This window comes from Babylonia areolata, chromosome 24, assembly GCF_041734735.1.
Source record: "Babylonia areolata isolate BAREFJ2019XMU chromosome 24, ASM4173473v1, whole genome shotgun sequence".
In the NCBI taxonomy this organism is placed as follows: domain Eukaryota; kingdom Metazoa; phylum Mollusca; class Gastropoda; order Neogastropoda; family Buccinidae; genus Babylonia; species Babylonia areolata.
Window position 1 is genome coordinate 32,822,295 of NC_134899.1, and position 20,298 is coordinate 32,842,592.

The 20,298-nt window shown below is 39.7% G+C and overlaps 1 protein-coding gene across 4 annotated transcripts in view; it reads right to left on the bottom strand.

Moving 5' to 3' along the window:
* The window catches only part of LOC143299000 (inositol polyphosphate-4-phosphatase type I A-like), a 64,998-nt gene that overhangs the window by 15,481 nt on the left and 29,219 nt on the right, over positions 1 to 20,298 (bottom strand). For 2 of the 4 annotated variants that reach the window (XM_076612065.1, XM_076612069.1), the window contains 7 exons: positions 19,452 to 19,551; positions 18,194 to 18,396; positions 16,751 to 16,808; positions 13,463 to 13,565; positions 4,641 to 4,751; positions 2,690 to 2,967; positions 1,064 to 1,273 (listed from right to left, as the gene is read on the bottom strand). In XM_076612065.1, the coding sequence (XP_076468180.1) occupies positions 1,064 to 1,273; positions 2,690 to 2,967; positions 4,641 to 4,751; positions 13,463 to 13,565; positions 16,751 to 16,808; positions 18,194 to 18,396; positions 19,452 to 19,551 (1,063 nt within the window). Of the gene's footprint in view, positions 1 to 1,063; positions 1,274 to 2,689; positions 2,968 to 4,640; positions 4,752 to 11,431; positions 11,535 to 13,462; positions 13,566 to 16,750; positions 16,809 to 18,193; positions 18,397 to 19,451; positions 19,552 to 20,298 lie in introns of all 4 variants that reach the window. The other 2 variants (XM_076612067.1, XM_076612066.1) reach the window with 2 other exon arrangements.

Here is a 20,298-nt window from a genome sequence, read left to right on the forward strand (position 1 = left end):
TGTGAGTGCGTGAGGATGTGTGTGTGTGTGTGTGTGTGTGTGTTTGGGCACGCATGTGTGCATGCGTGTGTATAACTGTGTGTATGGGTGTGTGCATTTGGTAAGTGTTTGTATGCATGTGTGTAAGTTTACCAATATGGTGTGTGTGTGTGTGTGTATGTGCGCATGCTAAAATATATGTATACAGCTCTGTACTGATTATGAGAAATTACTCCATTCAAAAGACTGGGCATAAAGTATCTCCACAGATTATCACAAAAGTATAAGCATCCCAGGACATTCTGATTCACATTGACTCTTTGTTACATTGCCTGGCTCCATTTCAGTCACTGGCGTATATACAAAGTTTGACATGTAAAAATCAGAAACTGAGAAAGCGTCCGAGTCAAAAACGTCGTTCATGTTGTGTGCCATCCTAAAAGAAAATTCTGGTATCCTGAACAACACTCAATGCTTCAATGAATGATGAATGATATGAATACTAATACAGTGCCTATCCTCGGTCGGAGACCAAGCCCTAAGCGCTTCACAAACACAGGGTCGCTTGCACAACAGGCTGCCTACCTGGGCAGAGCTGACAGACTGCTCTGCCACTGGACGCTCATCATTTGTTTCCCTTGCCTTACGAAACAGATGAGTGTACATTTCGTTCATTCCTCTGCTTAACTCTCTCCATATGAACGGCGAAAGAGACAACGTTAACAGCGTTTCACCCCAATTACCATCATCAAAATATTGCAAGCGGAATGCTCTTATACTGAAGAGGTGAATGTTGACAAAGAATACCACGGTTCTGACGACGGAAGCTAAAGGTTGGGTCATTCAGACACCTACTGGACATCCGAGGGGTCTGTGTAGAGGAGAAGGGAGGACTGGCCGTACTGAGTGAGTTAATATCTAACCCCAGTTGTGAATCTACTTTGACAAAAATCCACCCCCTTCGCCGCCCCACCCTTGCCTCCTATCATCGTTTCTTTGCCTGTTCTTCTCTCTACAGTTATAACTTTTAGAGTGCGCATGTTTCTCTTCATACGTGTGTGAGCAGGTTTCCTCCCTTGCTCACCCAGGGTTCCGTTGTGGGGCTCTTGACAAAGCCGCTGCCAGACCAGCGGCGGTGCGTGTTGTCGGAGGTCTGGGGAGGGGGGTGGTGGACGCTGCGAAGGGAGGAAGCTGCTTCCTGCCCGTCACCCCCTCCCTGCCGCTTGGCCTGCACGTACATGTCCGCAGCGCTGCACAGCACCGGGTCCTCGCACAGGCCCACAAGTTCACGTGCCTGTTGACATGTGTACGTTTTTCTCAAATCAAGTGCCTGTTGATGTATGTACATTTTTCTCATACCAAGTGCCTGTTGATGTGTGTACATTTCTTACATCATGTGCCTGTTGATGTATTTACATTTTTCTTATATCATGTGCATGTTGACGTATGTACATTTTTCTTATATCATGTGCCTGTTGATGTACATACATTTTTCTCATATCACATGCCTGTTGATGTATGTAACTTTTTCTTTTTTCATGTGCTTGTTGACATGTGTACATTTTTCTTATATCACATGCCTGTTGATGTACACACATTTTCTTATATCAAGTGCCTGTTGATGTACATACATTTTTCTGTATCAAGTGCCTGTTGACGTTTGTACATTTTTCTTATATCAAGTGCCTGTTGATGTACATACATTTTCTGTATCATGTGCCTGTTGATGAGTGTACATTTTTCTATATATCAAGTGCCTGTTGACGTGTGTATATTTTCTTATATCAAGTGCCAGTTGACATGTGTACATTGTCTATATCACATGCCTGATGATGTACGTACATTTTTCAATACCAAGTGCCTTTTGACATACATACATTTTTCTGTATCATGTACCTGTTGATGTACGTACATTTTCTCTATCAAGTGCCTGTACATTTTCTGTATCAAGTGCCTGTTAACATATGTACATTTTCTGTATCAAGCGCCTGTTGACATACATACATTTTCTGTATAAAGCGTCTGTTGGCGTACATACATTTTCTGTATCAAGTGCCTGCTGATGATCTAAACTGGTTTAACATCCGGTAGAATCCACAAACATTGAAACAACACATCTGGTCATTTTGCAGCAAAAATGGTGGCGAAGTGAACGAGGTGGGTGGTTGCGTCACTTGAACAAAATTGAAGTGCTTCAAGGAAATGATTTGAGTGGTTCTGATGAAAGCGAAGCAATTCAGAAAACAAAGACAAATACAGAGGAAATGAAAACAATTTACATGAAGACTTTGTCGTTATGTATGGAATTGAAAATAACAAAGAAGGTGACAATACTGACCGGACTCATATTGAATGTGACAGTTTTGTGTAGAATACAAGTTTTGCTTTTTTCACTTCGGATGTCATTATTTCCTTGCACAGCTAGTGTTAACAGAGGAACAAAACAGTCACACAAACACAACAGTGTGATATCAGAAAGATTTGTCTTTCAAACAGTACCATACACTTATTTTGAACCTGTAAACAAAGGTAAAAAATATCTCAATTAGAAAAACATTAAACATAGCTTGTTTTCCAGGCTTCACACGGCCAATGAGCACCTCGTCTGCTCAGCTCAGGTACGCAGTAATAAAAAGCCTGCCACTCTGTCAAGGCTCTAACATGCCCTTTCTTGCAGGATTCAGCAAAGTCAATAATGAAAGTGACCCACCTTCTTTGTGAGACTGGTGACGGCAGCCTGCAGGTTACTCATCGACCCAGACTCAGCCAGATCGCTCAGCTGCTCACAAAGCTTGATGATGTCAGCCCGCAAGTCCGTCGCCTCATTACGCAGCAAGCATGCTCTCTGAAGCTTGGTGCGGGGACCGAGCGTGCTCTCCGCTGTGTGTGTAGTTCGCTGCTGCTGTAGCAAGCGACGCAGTCCCCCACTTTTGTACTTCTTGTTGAAGGCTGTTGGGGCTCCCATCGTCAAGATGTCGTACATCACACCTTTCAAAATCCAAGACAGGTGAGTGAGCAAAATGTCTCTTATCATATAGTGACAACCCCCAAAAGCAGAGTATACCTGCCTTCATGGCAGGGTAAAAATGGTCGTACACGTAAAAGCCCACTCATGTACATACGAATGAACGTGGGAGTCGCAGCCCATGAACAAAGAACTCAAGAAGAAGAAGAAGATATAGTCACAGCATTATACATCACTGCAATGGCAAGTCATTTACAGCTTAGTCTTTTTTGTGAAGGAGAATGGCTGAAATCAGGAGGAAGATTACACTGGCTCTTTAATGCTGCAGCCTAGGGGGTTAGTTTTACCTTTGGGGACTATTCCAGTGCTGACTGTCCAAAAAACTCTCTTGGCCGAGAGAGTGGGGATGTAACTGGGGCAAAGCGCTCTCCACTATAATCAAATTCCAGCCCACATAGTCAGGACAGCAGATGCTTCCTCTCCTGTTCTGGTGGCCACAGTTGGACATGACTGACCATCATACATATACATCACACAAATGAAAACCAAGATATGAAAACAGAATTTTAATGTTCTTCCAATACATGAAAACAGAATGTTAATGTTCTTTTTTTTTTTAAAGTCAACTTTCACAGGGCCAGGGTTTATCCATTTCAACATTTATCATATCCATACTTTGGTGAATTTCAGTGCAAATCCCCATGCAAAAAAAACAACAAAAAACAAACACAAAAAACAAACAAACAAAAAAAACAAAGAAAAATTATTCTCCGTCTCACCACACACACACACACACACACACACACACACACACACACACACACATGAACAAGAGCAAAGGCATATACAACCATACAGACAAGTAGGCTGACAGAGATGTAATGAGTCAAACACACTGACAAACCGATACAGGAGAAGACAAACAGACTGAAAGCCAGACAGGCAGACACACTCCAAAAAACAATCAGACATGGAGAAAGAGCAGCATTCAAATGAACAGAGTATTACTTTTTGTCACAACAGATTTCTCTGTGTGATATCCAAGCTGCTCTCCCTGCAGAAAGTGTGTCATCACAGCGCAGCGCCACCAAAAATTTTCTTTTTTCTTTTTTTCTGTCTGCAACTGTATTCATTTTCCTCTCAAAGTGGAATTTTCTATACAATTTTGCCAGGGACAACCCTTCTGTTGCTGTGGCTTCTTTTACATGCGCTATGTGAATGCCGTACACACGACCTCGTTATTGTCTCATTCAAATGACTGGTGTCCAGACCATCTCTGAAGGCCTGGTGGAGGGGAAGAAAATTCTGGCAAGTAAGGGATTCAATCCCACATGCTCAAATTCTCTGGCTTCCAAGGTGGGTGCGTTACCACTAGGTAACCACTCCATGAAGCAAGACAATCAGACTACTAGTATGGCGTGGAAAACTACTGTACTGTGTTGGAACAGCACTGCCATCAGCTCTCAGACCTGTAGTTGTCCGTTCATCGTCTCATCCAAATGACTAACATGCACTCAAGGTCTAGTGGAAGGGAACAAAAATGATGGTGGGTGTGTGCACAAACAGAGCACAGTGTACGTATATGTGTTTGCACCTGAAGAGGACATCCTGTCAACAAAAATTCTGGCGGGTATGGGGTTTGATCCTGTAGCAGCAAAGAGACAAACAGAGCACAGCGTAGTGTGTGAGTGTTTACCTGGAGAGGACTTCCCGTCAGTGCTGACAGCCATGCGTTGGAGGTGCAGGTTGACAGGAACGAACTCCAGCTCCGCACAATCCTTCTCCACGCTGCGTTTGAAACTGGGCCCTGGCAGCCACAACAGTGTGCACAGAACCATCAGGTTAATGGGAAAAGTTTATGATTTATTGTTGGGTTTTTTTTTTTTGGTGAAAGAAGATAATACATATGAATAGGTCCACCCTCCCCCCCCCCCCTCCTGCCCCCTCTCTCTCTTCTTTTTCTCACTCTCTCTCTCTCTCTCTGACTTGTCCAAATCACAGAAGTGGAAACATTTTATGTGAAATTTATGAAGACCACACACACACGCGTGCATGCATACAAGCATGCACACACACACACACACACACACACACGCACACACAAACAAAACCCTTTCCAGCCAGTTACATTCTTTGTCTGTGGTCCAGCTGGCCACATAGGGAAGCACCAGGGATTTAAAATATTCCTTAATTCTTAAAAATAATACCAAAAAAATAAGAAGGAAAAAAGAAAACATGCTACCCCTGGCTCCAGAAAACTTAAGAAAAACAACAACAAAAACCCAAAACCAATTTTTAAAAAAAAGGCACAAATGCAATGGCATCAAAGCACCTCAGTGTGGGACAAGCTTCTGGTATTGACCCTTCTATCCAGCTGATCATCAGGGTATTTTCTAAATTCTCAAAATACATTCCTCATTATCAAAAAACCCCAACACAGGTTTTGAAAATTGGCAATTACGTACGTTTTAGAGCAAATTCACACAAAGAGAAAAGAATGTCATTTAATATATGTATATTATCTTAAGAACATAATTTCTTAAAAAGGAGGGGGAAAAAACAACAACAATGATTTCTTGAAGATACATAAAATAAACATCAATGAAACCTAGCACACGTAGCAGAATCTGACAGAATAAAAAAATTAAAAAAAAAAAAAAAAAATGTGTTGTCCTCCCTAGCTTATTAGTTGTTCCAACGGGCAAGTGAAAGAAAATATAAGTCACATGTGCACATTGTTCACAAGCATGAGACAGACAGTATCAGTTTAGGATTTCATTGCTCTCTTTATTTGTTTTCAATCTGCCCTCTCTCTCTTGCTTTGTTATTTGTAGGCTTGATTTTTCCTTCTTTTTTTTTTTCCTTTTTTTTTTTTTTTTTTTTTCTCCAGTCACATGTTTCTATGCTAGCGCAAATTGAAATGAATAAGAGAAAACATAAAAGTGATCATTGTGAAAACACTTTTAACTGGAGCACATTTTGTGAATGCTTGCTTATGTGTAAGTGGTCAGTGTGTGTGTGTATGAGGGTGATGTTGAGAGGGAGGGGAAATGTGTGTGTTTGTATGTGCACTTGTGCAAGTGAATGCATGCATATACATATGTGTGTGTGTGTGTGTGTGTGTGTGTGTGTGTGTGTGTGTGTGTGTGTGTGTGATTTTCCATGCATAAATATGGAATGCAAACAAATAGGGTTCTTTTAAGGAACCACGAGCTGTGAGGAAAGAATGTGATTTAAATATCCTGATTACTTTATCATCAATATCATAATGCTCCTTATTACTTCATTAACAGTTTAAATGCTCTTTATTACTTAATTAACCATATAAATGCTCCTTATTACTTCATCATCAATAATTATCATTATGCTGCTTATCACTTCATCAGCAATATCATTATGCTGCTTATCACTTCATCAACAATATCATTATGCAGCTTATCACTTCATCAACAATATCATTATGCTTATCACTTAATCAACAATATCATGACCCTCCTTGTTGTACTTCATCATCAATATCATCATGCTTCTGATAACTTCATCATCAATATCATTATGCTTCTGATAACTTCATCATCAATATCATTACGCTTCTTATTACTTCATCATCAATATCATTATGCTTATCACTTCATCAGCAATATCATTATGCTGCTTATCACTTCATCAACAATATCATTATGCTGCTTATCACTTCATCATCAATATCATTATGCAGCTTATCACTTCATCAACAATATCATTATGCTTATCACTTCATCAACAATATCATGACCCTCCTTGTTGTACTTCATCATCAATATCATCATGCTTCTGAAAATTTCATCATCAATATCATTATGCTTCTTATTACTTCATCATCAATATCATTATGCTTCTTATTACTTCATCATCAATATCATTATGCTCCTGATTACTTCATCATTGATATCATTATGCTTCTGATTACTTCATCATCAATATCATTATGCTTCTGATTACTTCATCATCAATATCATTATGCTTCTGATTACTTCATCATCAATATCATTATGCTTCTGATTACTTCATCATCGATATCATTATGCTCCGTATTACTTTATCATCAATATCTCTGTGCTCTTATCAGCAACACCCTGATTATCAACTGCTATCACTTTACATTATTCACCAAGAAACAAGAAAGATGCACATGCACAGGTATACAAAGTCTGCAAATCACACAGTAGGTGATACACATACAGATTTAAAAAAAAAAAAAAAAAAAAGTGAAAAGAACAGTCATAGGGTGACAACAGATTCAGAATACAGGTATACAAAAAATAACGTGATACATGCTGAAGGTCTGCACAGAACATGCACAATCCTGAACACTCCCCCCCCCCCCACACACACACCCAAATAGATGGATGAATTTCTAATCATATTTGTACCTTGCAAATAATCAACTGCTCCTTCTAAAAAGTTTAAGCATTTGCCAAGCTTTATTGCTTTTTTTTTTTGGTGGGGGGGGGGGGGGGAGGGAGGAGGGGGGGGGGGGGGGGTCTGGGGGTCTGGGGGGTTAAAACATACTCAAAGAACAACTGTGGGAGGAAGGATGCTGGGTTTAGGTCACAAAGAATGCGAAAAATGAGAAAATTGTGGGAATATGTATGGTAGAATCACTTTGATCAGTTACAGAAAACAGCCAACCAGAGAGTTATGAAACATAAGAATGTTAGCCATAATGCAAAATGATACACAGAGCATAAAAGAGTGAGAGAGAGAGAGATATATAGGGGTGGGGGGAGAGGGGGGGGGAACAGAGACAGAGAGAGACAGAGACAGGGTGAGAAACAGAGACAGAGATAGGTAGAGGCTTAGACAGAGAAATACAGAGATACAGACAGGACACAGAGATAGAAGGATTATGGGTTTTTTTTCTTCTTTCCTTTCCTTTCTGTGTGTGTGTGTGTGTGTGTGTGTGTGTGTGTGTGTGTGTGTGTGTGTGTGTGTGTGTGTGTGTGTGTGTGTGTGTGTGTGTGTGAACATACATATCAGGGTAATTAACATGTACGATTAATCTGGCCAGACGTGTAGAAATTGCAATATCACAGTTTACATGGGGAAAAAAAAAAGTAAACACCATGTGCTGACCATATTATGCTCATCACCTACCTCCCTCCTCTTTACACACACACACACACACACACACACACCACACCACACACAACACACACACACACACACACACACACACACACCACACAAGGTTAACATCTTGTGCATGCTACAGAGAATAGAGAAGGAAGTGGAGGGTGAGACAGAGAGACAGAAAAAAGTGGCACGACAGAGGCACAGAGAGAGAGAGACAGAAAAATGTGACACGACAGAGGCACAGAGACAGAAAAAAGTGACACGACAGAGGCACAGAGACAGAAAAAAGTGACATGACAGAGGCACAGAGACAGAGAGACAGAAAAAAGTGACACAACAGAGGCACAGAGACAGAGAGACAGAAAAAAGTGACACGACAGAGGCACAGAGACAGAGAGACAGAAAAAAGTGACATGACAGAGGCACAGAGACAGAGAGACAGAAAAAAGTGACACGACAGAGGCACAGAGACAGAGAGACAGAAAAAAGTGACACGACAGAGGCACAGAGACAGAGAGACAGAAAAAAGTGACACGACAGAGGCACAGAGACAGAGAGACAGAAAAAAGTGACATGACAGAGGCACAGAGACAGAGAGACAGAAAAAAGTGACACGACAGAGGCACAGAGACAGAGAGAGAGATGGCGATGCAAGCAAACGCAAAACATCAATCATGTTCAACATCACAAATCACAACTTACTCAACTTCATGAACTATTGAGACTACATGATGCACACAGATGCAAAACACTCCAGAAAAAAAACTGTAAATGAGTGCAAAAAGTTGTTCCTGGCTTCAACAAAGTACAAACACTAAATACAGTATTAGAAGAAAAACAACAACAACAACAAGCCCCCCACAAAACACGCAGTTATAAACGAGAAGGAATCAGATTGAAAACAACTGAATAAGCAATGAGTTGTCAAATCAAATCAAACAGTACCTTCTGACTGTGTGCAATAAATCAACACCCAAAACAAAATACCCCCACCCCCACCCCCATCTTCGCCCTCCCATACCCTTCCTAAAACATCAAGTTGACTGGAAAAAAATTGAAAACAAAATTGAAAACATCAAAAAAATCAAATGACCAGTATCTCCCCTGATGTCAGTGAGACAGTCTTAATCTCTTTTTGTTTACTGCCCTTGAAGTTCTGTTCTATAATCAAATAAGCAAGTGCGAAAGTTTTTTTTTTTTTTTTTTTTTTTTTGTTGTTGTTTTTTTCCTGTCACATGTTATAAACTGAACTGAAATGAGTCACGCCCAAACATCTACTATCTAAAGTGCTATGTTTTAATATATACAGGATCATTTCAGCATAGTTACAAAGCCAACCTGCTGGTCTAAATACTCACACTTATTCACTTACTGCCTCAATGTAAATGTGCTTTTGTTCACTGCACTGCAAACAAGATGTGAGAGATTTTTTTTTCTTCTTTTTTCCCACCCCTAAAAGAAAGGGGCTTCATCTAATTCATTCATGAACTCAAAACTACCCACTGGCAATGACAACTGATCCGAATCTGTTTGACTGAACAAAATCCAACTTTATCACTTTAATCTATATAAAATAGCATAAACGCAAAATAAAACCAAATCCTGATTGTGCCTCATACTTGCTCTATGGAGAGGACACCTCACCTCCTGCGTGCAGCACCATTTCACAGTCCCAAACCAATGCATGCCTGACATTTGGCACAAACTGCTGACACTTTACAAAATAGCCTGATGCACTGCATCTTTACTTGTTACAACCAATGATATTTCTGCGTTCATATCAACCCCATCCCTTACCTGCCCCCAACACCAACACACACAAGCTGTCTAAAATAAACTCAAAATAAAGACAACACAAAGTTTTACGTCATGTGGAACCAAAACATATGAGAAGATTGTACCTACATATACAGTGTATGTCAGTGCTTTTATACAATGCATGTCAGTGCCTTATGCAGTGTATGCTGGTGCTTTATGCAGTGCGTGTCAGTGCTTTAGGCAGTGTATGTCAGTGCTTTATATGGTGTATGTCAGTGCTTTATATGGTGTATGTCAGTGCTTTATACAGTGTGTTGGTGCTTTATACAGTGTATATCAGTGCTTTATACAGTGTGTTGGTGCTTTATACAGTGTATGTCAGTGCTTTATACAGTGGATGTCAGCGCTTTATACAGTGTGTGTCAGTGCTTTATACAGTATATGTCAGTGCTTTATACAGTGTGTTGGTGCTTTATGCAGTGTATGTCAGTGCTTTATACAGTGTGTTGGTGCTTTATACAGTGGATGTCAGTGCTTTATACAGTGTATTTCAGTGCTTTATATGGTGTATGTCAGTGCTTTATGCAGTATGTGTCAGTGCTTAATACAGTATGTGTCACTACTTTATGCAGTGTGTCAGTGCTTTATACAGTGTTGGTGCTTTATGCAGTGCGTTGGTGCTTTATACAGACACAGTGCTTTATACAGTGTGTCAGTGCTGTATACAGTGTGTCAGTGCTTTATACAATATATGTCAATGCCTATGCCGTGTATGTCAGTGCCTTATACAGTATACATAGGTGCCATCTTCTCACGTTTGTCTGAGAACAAAACTCCATGTTTCAATTTTATGAACTAAAGTATCTATTTTCCAACCCTGTCAAGTTTTCCTCAAAGCAAAGAACGGATTTCCTGTTGTAGTTTTCCTTCACTACCCAGTTGTTCAGTTTATGAGAGCTCAGTACATTGGAATCATACATGTCTGGACAAGCCAATGAAAGAACTCTCAAATCTAATAAAAAAAAAAAAAAATCACTAAAAGTAATCAATACATACGATGACAGCGACCCACACAAACTGATCACAAGTCTACATTTGGGGCACCAAACTGATAGTGAACGAAACACATCATTATTAAAACCATTCCCACACACACCAATAACATCTCCTCTAACACCATTACCACAACACCAACCTGCATAACAATAATTGAAATAAAAAGAAACAATGCCAGTACCTGACATACTGAATGAACCGATAATAACAAACATAACCAACCATACACACACCGATTTATTGGAAACCGTTCTCTGATTTTCTGGATACATACGTTATCAGAGAACCTCTACCAACAAAAACTACATCAACAGGGCTCAGAAGTCCTGAAAACAGCAAGAAAAACTTGAGAAAACTTAACTCTACGACATCAAAATCCGCACAGGAACTCGTGAGCAAAAGACAACATCCAAACACAAAATTACCATAATTAACACACACACACACACACACACACACACACAGGAAGAGTGGTTTAACCACCAGACACACAAAAAGACAACTGAACGATGAAGGCAATAAAAAAAAAATTAAAGTGGGGAAGGGTGAGAGGGTCACCTCGATGGGCCAAGAGCTGCTGCAGGCGGTGTGTATAGAGAGTTATGGCGCTGTGACTTAACTCCCCTGCCTGCTTTGTGGCAGCTTTGGCCTCAACGCCCAACTGTCGAAACACACAGTCATACACACACACACCAATGTTTTCAAAACTTCCATATGCACGGTTAATGTGCCCTGTAATATCTCTCTTTGCAATCAAACATGATTATATCTTCTTTTTTTTTTCTATTATAAGGAAAAAGTAAAAGAAAAATGAAGGGATTTTTTTGGGGTTTTTTTTTTGGTCTAACTGTGTGAGACCTGAAAGCACTAGCACACCCAAACACGCACACATAACTACACACATGAACACTCACATACACAGACTCATACGTACAGACACACACACATGCATGCACACACTCATGAACATGTGCAAATACAGACACATTAAACAACAGTGACAACAACACACAAACATCTGTGCACACACATACCCGCATATGCAAATGTGTACACACACACACACACACACACATACACATGCACCAAACAACACATTTGAGTCAAAACAATACAGGAAACATAATATTTCATCATCAAAAATTAAAATCAAAATCTGAAACAGACAGGTTAATTGCTTTACACCTCAACCCAGCATTCCCAAAATATTATTCTCTGGTTCTGGGCTCTGTTAAATAACTGATGACAACAGTTCAAATCTAGATAACAATTTCTTAGATTTCTACATAACAAGCTGTACTAAATACATGCACTTGGCTTGCAGAAATCTCTAGCCCTCTAGTTCTAAGCGAGGGTCAGTGACTTCTCAACAACTCTCACATCGAAAGAAACAACATGTTACCTTTCTATAAGCCATGCTGAACAAGAGATGTATTGTGCACAGAGTATAATTCACTCCAGTGCAGTCTGCTTGCTTGAAATGGGAAATTTGCTCAAGATGCGAACCTGTCTTTTAGCTTTCAAAACATTTCTTTTGTTATTGTTGAACAAAATATTTTCCAGGAATACTGCATCCATCCACTTTGCCCGAGATTATTTAGGTTCATAAAGATATATTATGCTTTCTTCTAAAAGCAAATTAAATGAAAGAGAGAAAAAGACAGTATGTATGAAAACCAAATGCATGTATGCACACACATGCACACACACACACACACACACACACACACACACACACATTCACACACCAACAAAGCAACAATAACAACCAAACCAACAAACAGATTTAAAGTGAAAAAGACGCAAATGAACCAATAAAACCCCAGAAATAATTATTTCAAAACTAATATCAGATAAATCTTCATCAGCATTTTTTTGTTTTTGTTGTGTTAAGCATAATTATATCATCAGGGCATTAAAAGCTGAACAAAGTGTGTGTGTGTGTGTGTGTGTGTGTGTGTGTGTGTGTGTGTGTGTACACATCCATGACAGATGCACCCATAATAAATCTGCAAAAATAAAAGTTAATTTTCTTCTTCTTGTTTTTTTCTTAAAGGAAATGAAACTACACTGACTGAGGTAAGACTGTCAGTTTATAAAGCATGACATCAGAGAGAAAACTGCATCAGCTCTATAAGACATCACAGTCAAGCCATAGTGATGGTATAACGCTGTACATCAGCAATCACTCTAAACTCACTGTGGTCAGGTCAGGTCAGGCCGAGAAAGAGACAGACAGACAGACAGACAGACATAGAGAGAGAGAGGACATATCAGGTGTTAACCAGAGAGAGAGAGACAGGACATATCAGGTGTTAACCATGTACAGATCCTGGCCAGTAAGCCAGTAAAACATTTCAATACAATTTCAGGGATGGAATCAAGACACAAGCCAAGAAGTGTTAACTCATTCCGGAGAAGGGAAGCTACACTTGTGGTAGTGAAGTGTTAACAGAACAAACAAGGCAAGACCAGGAGGGAAAAAAAAAAGACAAAAACAGACAAGACAGCAAAACGGCAAGAACCAACAAAAAAGCAGAAGCAAGGCGCAGGCAAAAACGATGAAGAGAGGTAGCGAAAGAAGTAAACCTTTGTACTCTATCAGTGTGTCCAGGCAGTTTGTGTAATGCTCAGCTGTACGAGCCGCTAAAGTGATCCACGCAATCTGCGGAGCCTCCCACTCTGGCCACAGCTGAAATTGAGGCACAGTTTGACGCCACACGCACTGTTAGTCTCAGCCGCTCCCCTGCTAAAACAGGATCCTGAACTGTTAAGGGGAAGAAAAAAAAGTCCTACTTTTTTTTTGCTATTGCTGGACCCCATGTTATTCTGCTGAACATTATCATGCTAAATTCTCTGCGAAATGTACCTGCACCAAAGCTACACTGTTATAATCCACACTGCTGCACAGCTAACAAAACTACATAAAAACAACTCTACGGCACTTATAGTAATAAAAGAACAATAAAAAGCAAACAAACGTGAAAGCAAAATTTCAATCAGCGCACCTATGTTTTCACAAACTTTCTCACAAAGAACACAGATCTACTGTAGTTAATAATGTTTGCGTGTGTAAAAAAAAATTAGAGGAAAAAATGTATGATGGTTATCAAAAAGAGGCAAAATCTTCAAAAGTCAAGTGACTTCTCCTTAATCCAGTGCTAGAGTATTATTTTGCATCACCCACCGTCACAACAGATTTCTCTGTGTGAAATTCGGGTCGCTCTCCCCAGGGAAAGCATGTCAAAACTCATTTCTTTTTTTCCTTTGTTCTGCCTGCAGGTGTATTTGTTTTCTATAAAATATTGTCAGGGACAACTCTCCTCTTGCCATGGATTCATTTATGAACACTAAGTGCACGTTTCACACGGCACCTCACTTTATCGTCTCATCCAAATTTCAGAAAAGACAAGGAACCACAGAGCAAGGCGTCATCTCATGGCAGGTCAAGTCTGGAATGGCATCATCTTGTGACCTTATCCTTTCACTTCTGACCCTAACATTCCAAAGACTCAGTGCCCTGGCCACAACCAATTTTTCCCACCAGGTCTCATGAAGATCATATGCAGGCATATCTGTTATGCATGTGTGGGTGTATGTGTGAATGTGTGTCTTCATGTTTTATATTTATTTGCTTATTTATCATCATTGTTGTCTTATTTATTTAATTATTTATTTATTATTATTATTATTTTATCATTATTTTCATTACTACTATCTTTTTTTATATCATAATTATTATTTATTTATTTATGTATGTACGCTTATCTATCTATCTATATATTTTTTTTTTTTTTTTTTTTTTTTTTCTCAAGGCCTGACTAAGCGCGTTGGGTTACGCTGCTGGTCAGGCATCTGCTTGGCAGATGTGGTGTAGCGTATATGGATTTGTCCGAACGCAGTGACGCCTCCTTGAGCTACTGAAACTGAAACTGAAACTCACATGCTAGAGCTGAGTGCTGTTGTGCCAAGCTTCTTTTACGATCTTGATCTTTGACCTTGAATTTCAGTGTAGTTTTACCCGTGGCCATTCAGTGTACCATGACTGATAACGGAGTTGCTACATCCAAGCTTCTTTCTGTTGTAGCATTATATCATTATATCATTATGTTATGACCATGAAGTTTGACCTGCTGACCTTGACTTTCACTTAGGGTTTGGGCCATATCGTGGTCATATCACCACACACACACACACACACACACACACAGAGATCAACACATAGGTTACTGACACAGGGTGATTACACAGACTTGCACCAGTTTACACACAGGATTCAAAAATCCATTTCTTCCCTGTAATGCTGCACTTTAACATTCACATCATCACTCAGTTGTGGACATGAAGTACTTGATATAAGTTACCACTCTCTTTCTATTATTTCAAATAAAAGAGGCAACCACACACAGTCTCACTCAACATTTCATCGTAACTCTCCATACAAGTTTTGAATGCTTGCTGCGCTTAGGTTTCTTTCAAGAGCAAATATCAGCAGTTATCGGAAAATGATCAACATGACAGATAAAAGCCGGGAAAAAGTTTACTCAGTAAAAATAACTGAAGTACAAATATGCATTGGGGAAATAATCATATATCTTATCTAATCAACAAAGGAGAAAAAACAAATCAATACTTAGCAGCAAAACGTCATCAGCTTAGATGTGGATAATTCTACAACATTTTTTTCACATTTGTTTTGTTGTGTAACTAGCAGGGTCTAGACAAAAATTTCCATCCCCCCCCCCCCCCCCCCCCCTGTTTTTTGTTGTTGTTTTTTGTTTTTTTTTTTGCGGTAACAAACTTGGTTCCAAAATCTGTGACTCTTTAATCGCTGTACATTACTGTCAAAAGATTTGTCCTACACCGGACAAGATTACAATTACTGAAACAGATGTATAAAGTGTCCTGATCACCAACATCAATTAAAAGGATGCAAAAAGAGGTAGTCCTTTCTGCTGATACGTCAAATGCCTGTTATATCCCCATTTCTCTTTCCCACGTACATCCTTCAACAAATGACATAATCAAAATATACAAATATAACCTTGTCTTATATATAAGCAATCTTTTTTTTCTTCTTCTTTCTTTAATACATTTTCATATTTAAAAAAATCTAAACAGCACAATAAAACTCTGTAGGAAAGAAAAAAACAATAAGAAAAATGCACTGAAAACGAATTACATTAACAAGTCCACAACATAACCCAAAATGTATTATGGATGCTACAATACAATCAAGTATGTATGCCTAAGCAGGTCATGTGTGTTTGTGTGTGTGTGTGTGTGTGTGTGTGTGTGTGTGTGTGTGTGTGTACATATGTGTGCATATTTGTGTGCATATATTTTGTGTGTGTGTGTGTGTGTGTGTGTGTGTGTGTGTGTGTGTGTGAGTCTCAATGCAGTCTGTCTGTATACGACTGTGTGTCTGTATGGGTGTGTGCATCAGGCCACATGGACATATACACAGAGTGTGGTGCAAGCCTACATCAGCCCATATAACAGTGCATGCACAAATCTTGGAAACTTACATAAAACAGACAGAAAGAAATACAACAAGCAGAAACAGAAAGAAAATGATACTGGGACAGAACTAACGCAAGACATCTCATTCTAAAAGTTCAGTCTCGTCCACAGACAGACAGACAAAAAACATTAAAGCAGCACCAAACAATGCATGTATGGAACAAGACAGAGAAGAGTAAAATTCCTTTCACAAAACAAAAGAAAATTAAGCTCTTGAATTACAAAAAATAGAAACGCATCTCTAAAGATAAGGAAATACATCTTTTGTTTTTCTTTTAAGCATGTCCAAATTTGCTGTTGCTGTCACTGACAAACAGCTAACATGCTGCTCATGGAAGTCAAGTTAACTCTTACCTCTCCAAGGTCCTGCAGCAGAGAATTCTTCTGCTTTTCTTCATCAATCCAAATACGCCTGGAACACAAGAAAGTGGGGTGGTTGGTGGTTGTTTTTCTTCTTCCCCCCCCCCCCCCCACCCCCCCCCCCCCCCCCCCCCCCTGAAGATTGTGACATTCATGGCAAGTCAAAATCACACCAAAAGCTGTCCTTATGTCCTTAAGCAAGAAAAACACCCATACCCGCACTGTCTCTCCTGATGACAATACGGGTGGGGGGCCGCTTTTGTGGTGGCCTTTTGTCGCTTGCAGACCGAAGAGTAGGTCATATAATGTCATATGCAGCCCAATCACTGTAACTAGCTTTTCTGAGTTTGCACTGCCTGTGTTTGGACAACTTTTCAGCAGAGTTTATAAATGGATCAGTTTGAATATGTAATGGCAGAAATGTGACAAGAAACACGCTCAAAGTAAACATTGAAGACTAAAGCAAATAATGGGTATAATTGTAAAACCAAATATATCTGGTAAACTTGCAAAAATAGTCACTGAAAATGTTCAAAATCCTTTCATCAAAACAGCGATTTCCACGACAAAATTTTAGTCTTTTGGAGACCTGAAAAAAAAAAAAAAGGAAATAGAGACACGCATGCACACGCGGTTCTCGCTAAAAATAACCAGGGAACCTCCATGGAACTCAGATCAAAGTGGGTCTGCAAACCCTCCCTAACTGCACATCAGGAAACTGTGTGCGCCATCTATTCCCCTTGAATGCAGCTGACAAGTGAGCTAGGTCATCAGTTGAAGTTTTCGAAACTGAGGTGAGATAGAGATTAAATGTCCGTTCTTTTGGCTCCTTTCTCTTTGGGATTGCATTATTTTTTGTTCAGCAAAAAAAAAAAAAAAAAAAAAAAAAATCATCCACTGCTAAGAAAACAAGGAGAAAGTTCATGCCATAATTTCATTTCGTTAAGTTCAGCAGTCAAGGGTCATGGGGTACGTTGTGATACATTCTGGTGGTGTGTTTAAGTAAGAGTGATGTGTTATGTAAGTGATTCGTAAAGCACCTTGAACAGTTTTCTGGATAGAGTGGATGGATAGAGGCATCCATGAAAATGATAATCATCATCATCATCATCATCATGTCATAATTTTTTTTATTATTATTATAATAATAGTAAGAATGATAATAGTAATTTGAATTATTATCATTATTATTATTACTATCACTATTATCATTATTGTTATTATTATCACTACTATTATTATCATTATCATAATTATCATCATTATTGTTATTGTTAAAAGGCGTTAAACAAACCTGATTTTTTCATTAACCAATTCCCTTTTTTCACGAGGATAAAAAAAAAAAAAAAAGATATCTGACTCTGCATTGTTTTCCTCTCCCACCCACATCATCACCACCACCATCATCCCACTCTTAGCGGCACATGGAGAACTCACAGAAGCTGTACGGGAATGTCAAAGGAATGCTGGAACTCCGCCATGTATTCATGGACCTGAAGGCTGACGGACTCCATGTTGGTGGAGAAACGGAAGGACCGTTTGATGACCTTGTCGAAGTGGCTCCGGAGCGAGTCTCGCACATACACTGTGGACATTGTTCTGGTGTGTGTTGGTTTATCCATGGGCTGCGAACCTGGCTGCTGTGTGTGGTGAAAGAGAAGGAAAACGTGTCACATGTTGTCGTACGGAACAGTGCATGTGTGTGTGTGTGTGTGTGTTTGTCTCTGTGTGTGTGTATGCGTGTGTGTGTGTTGTAGTGTGGTGTGGTGTTGTGTCTGTGTGTGTGTGTATGTGTGTGTGGTGTGGTGTGGTGTGGTGTGGCATGGCATGGTGTTGTGCTGTGCTGTGTTGTGTTGTGTTGTGGTTGTGTGTGTGTGTGTGTGTGTGTGTGTGTGTGTGTGTGTGTGTGTGTGTGTGTTGCACAGTATGTATGGAGAACAAGTAATAATCTAGCCTAAGAACCTCAAACTTACATAAACTGATCTCATATTAAGAAAAAAAAAAAAAAAGTGCCAAATTCTGAGGCCTTTCATGCCCCTTTACCTTGGTGGCCTCAGTCTTAATGCATTCAGAACAAGACGATTTTGAAGAGAAATGGGGGTGTAGAGGAGAATCATTAAAAACATACGGCAGTCTCCAATGAAAGGAAAATGTTCACTTAATCTGACTCAAAAAAAAAGGCAAATAACAGATTACATAATCATATGTGCTGACTCAGCATGGGTAAGGCTTGACCCATAGTGCTGGGCCTGTTCAGTGGCGTGGGCTCAAGGCACCCAAACAGGATAGCTTCCTGCAAACTGCTCGAACTGCTGGCAACCAGAACATTCGGGAAACAACACTGGTCAGGACGCTGGCATACCAGGTGTGGAAATAACGATGCTGGGGGTAGGAGAGGACGAAGAACAAACGATACAGCACAAACAAACAAACAAACAAATAAAAAAAGAAACTGTTGCACAAACTGTCGCTTTGCAACTTTCACTCAGACAAAACCACATTGTGTGACTCCAGAGTTTTTTCTATCAAAATCATGCCACTGCTGACAATGAACATGTTTGGAATGATAATGTCTCTCCCAATACCACCTTTTTTTCCTCTCTCCTTTTTTTCGTTATTTACGTTTTCTTTCTGCTTTCCATAAAACAGTCCCAGTATTACTGACAAAATATGTGAACAAAAAACTGCAGATTACTGTTGGTGAAGACGCCTGTTTTAGGTCTGCGATCGATACTTTGTTATCGTTGATCCATGCCATCATGGTTATCTTCCCCTTGCTCTTGATATCATGGCTCCTGCAACCAGCACAAAGTTATCTCAACATGGTCAGCATGTACAGAACTCTACACATCTTCAACATTCACAATGATAGGATGACTGTAATAAGCTTATCAGCTCCATCATGACTTATGTGTTGTGACCACAAAAAAAACCAACATGCTTTTTGGTCATATGTTCTTATGAAAATAAACCTGATGACTTTGATGTTAAAAAAAGAAGGAAAAAAAAGGGGGCAAACAAAAAGATACAGCATAACTTTTTTTAACAAAAAGATATACACCTTTTTTCCTACAAATCAAATATGAAGAGAACACTTTATCAAATCATCCATGGCACAAGTGATAATGAAGCTACAGTAAACAACCTTCAATGAAACACACATGTCTGCAAAAGTCCAGCAAGCTTCCTGCTGTATGTATGATATGTGTATGATTGTCAGTCGTGTCCTACTATGACCATCAGAGCAGCAGAGGAGGCAACTGCTGTTCCGACTATCTGGGCTAGAATTTGGTTATAGTGGAGAGTGTCTTGCCCAAGTTACACCCCCACTCTCTTGGCCAAGAAACCACTGACATAGTCCTTCACAAAAGACAAAGCTACAAATGACTTCCCATTGCATTGGAGAAACCATTGATCATACAGCTCTCACTTTGCTGTTGGGCCAACTGTAAGCTTATGTCAATCTGTGATATAGACTGAGCGTTGGCATGACAGGCCTTGTGTGGACACAGCACAGATTTGTGCTGTTGAAGAATGCAATA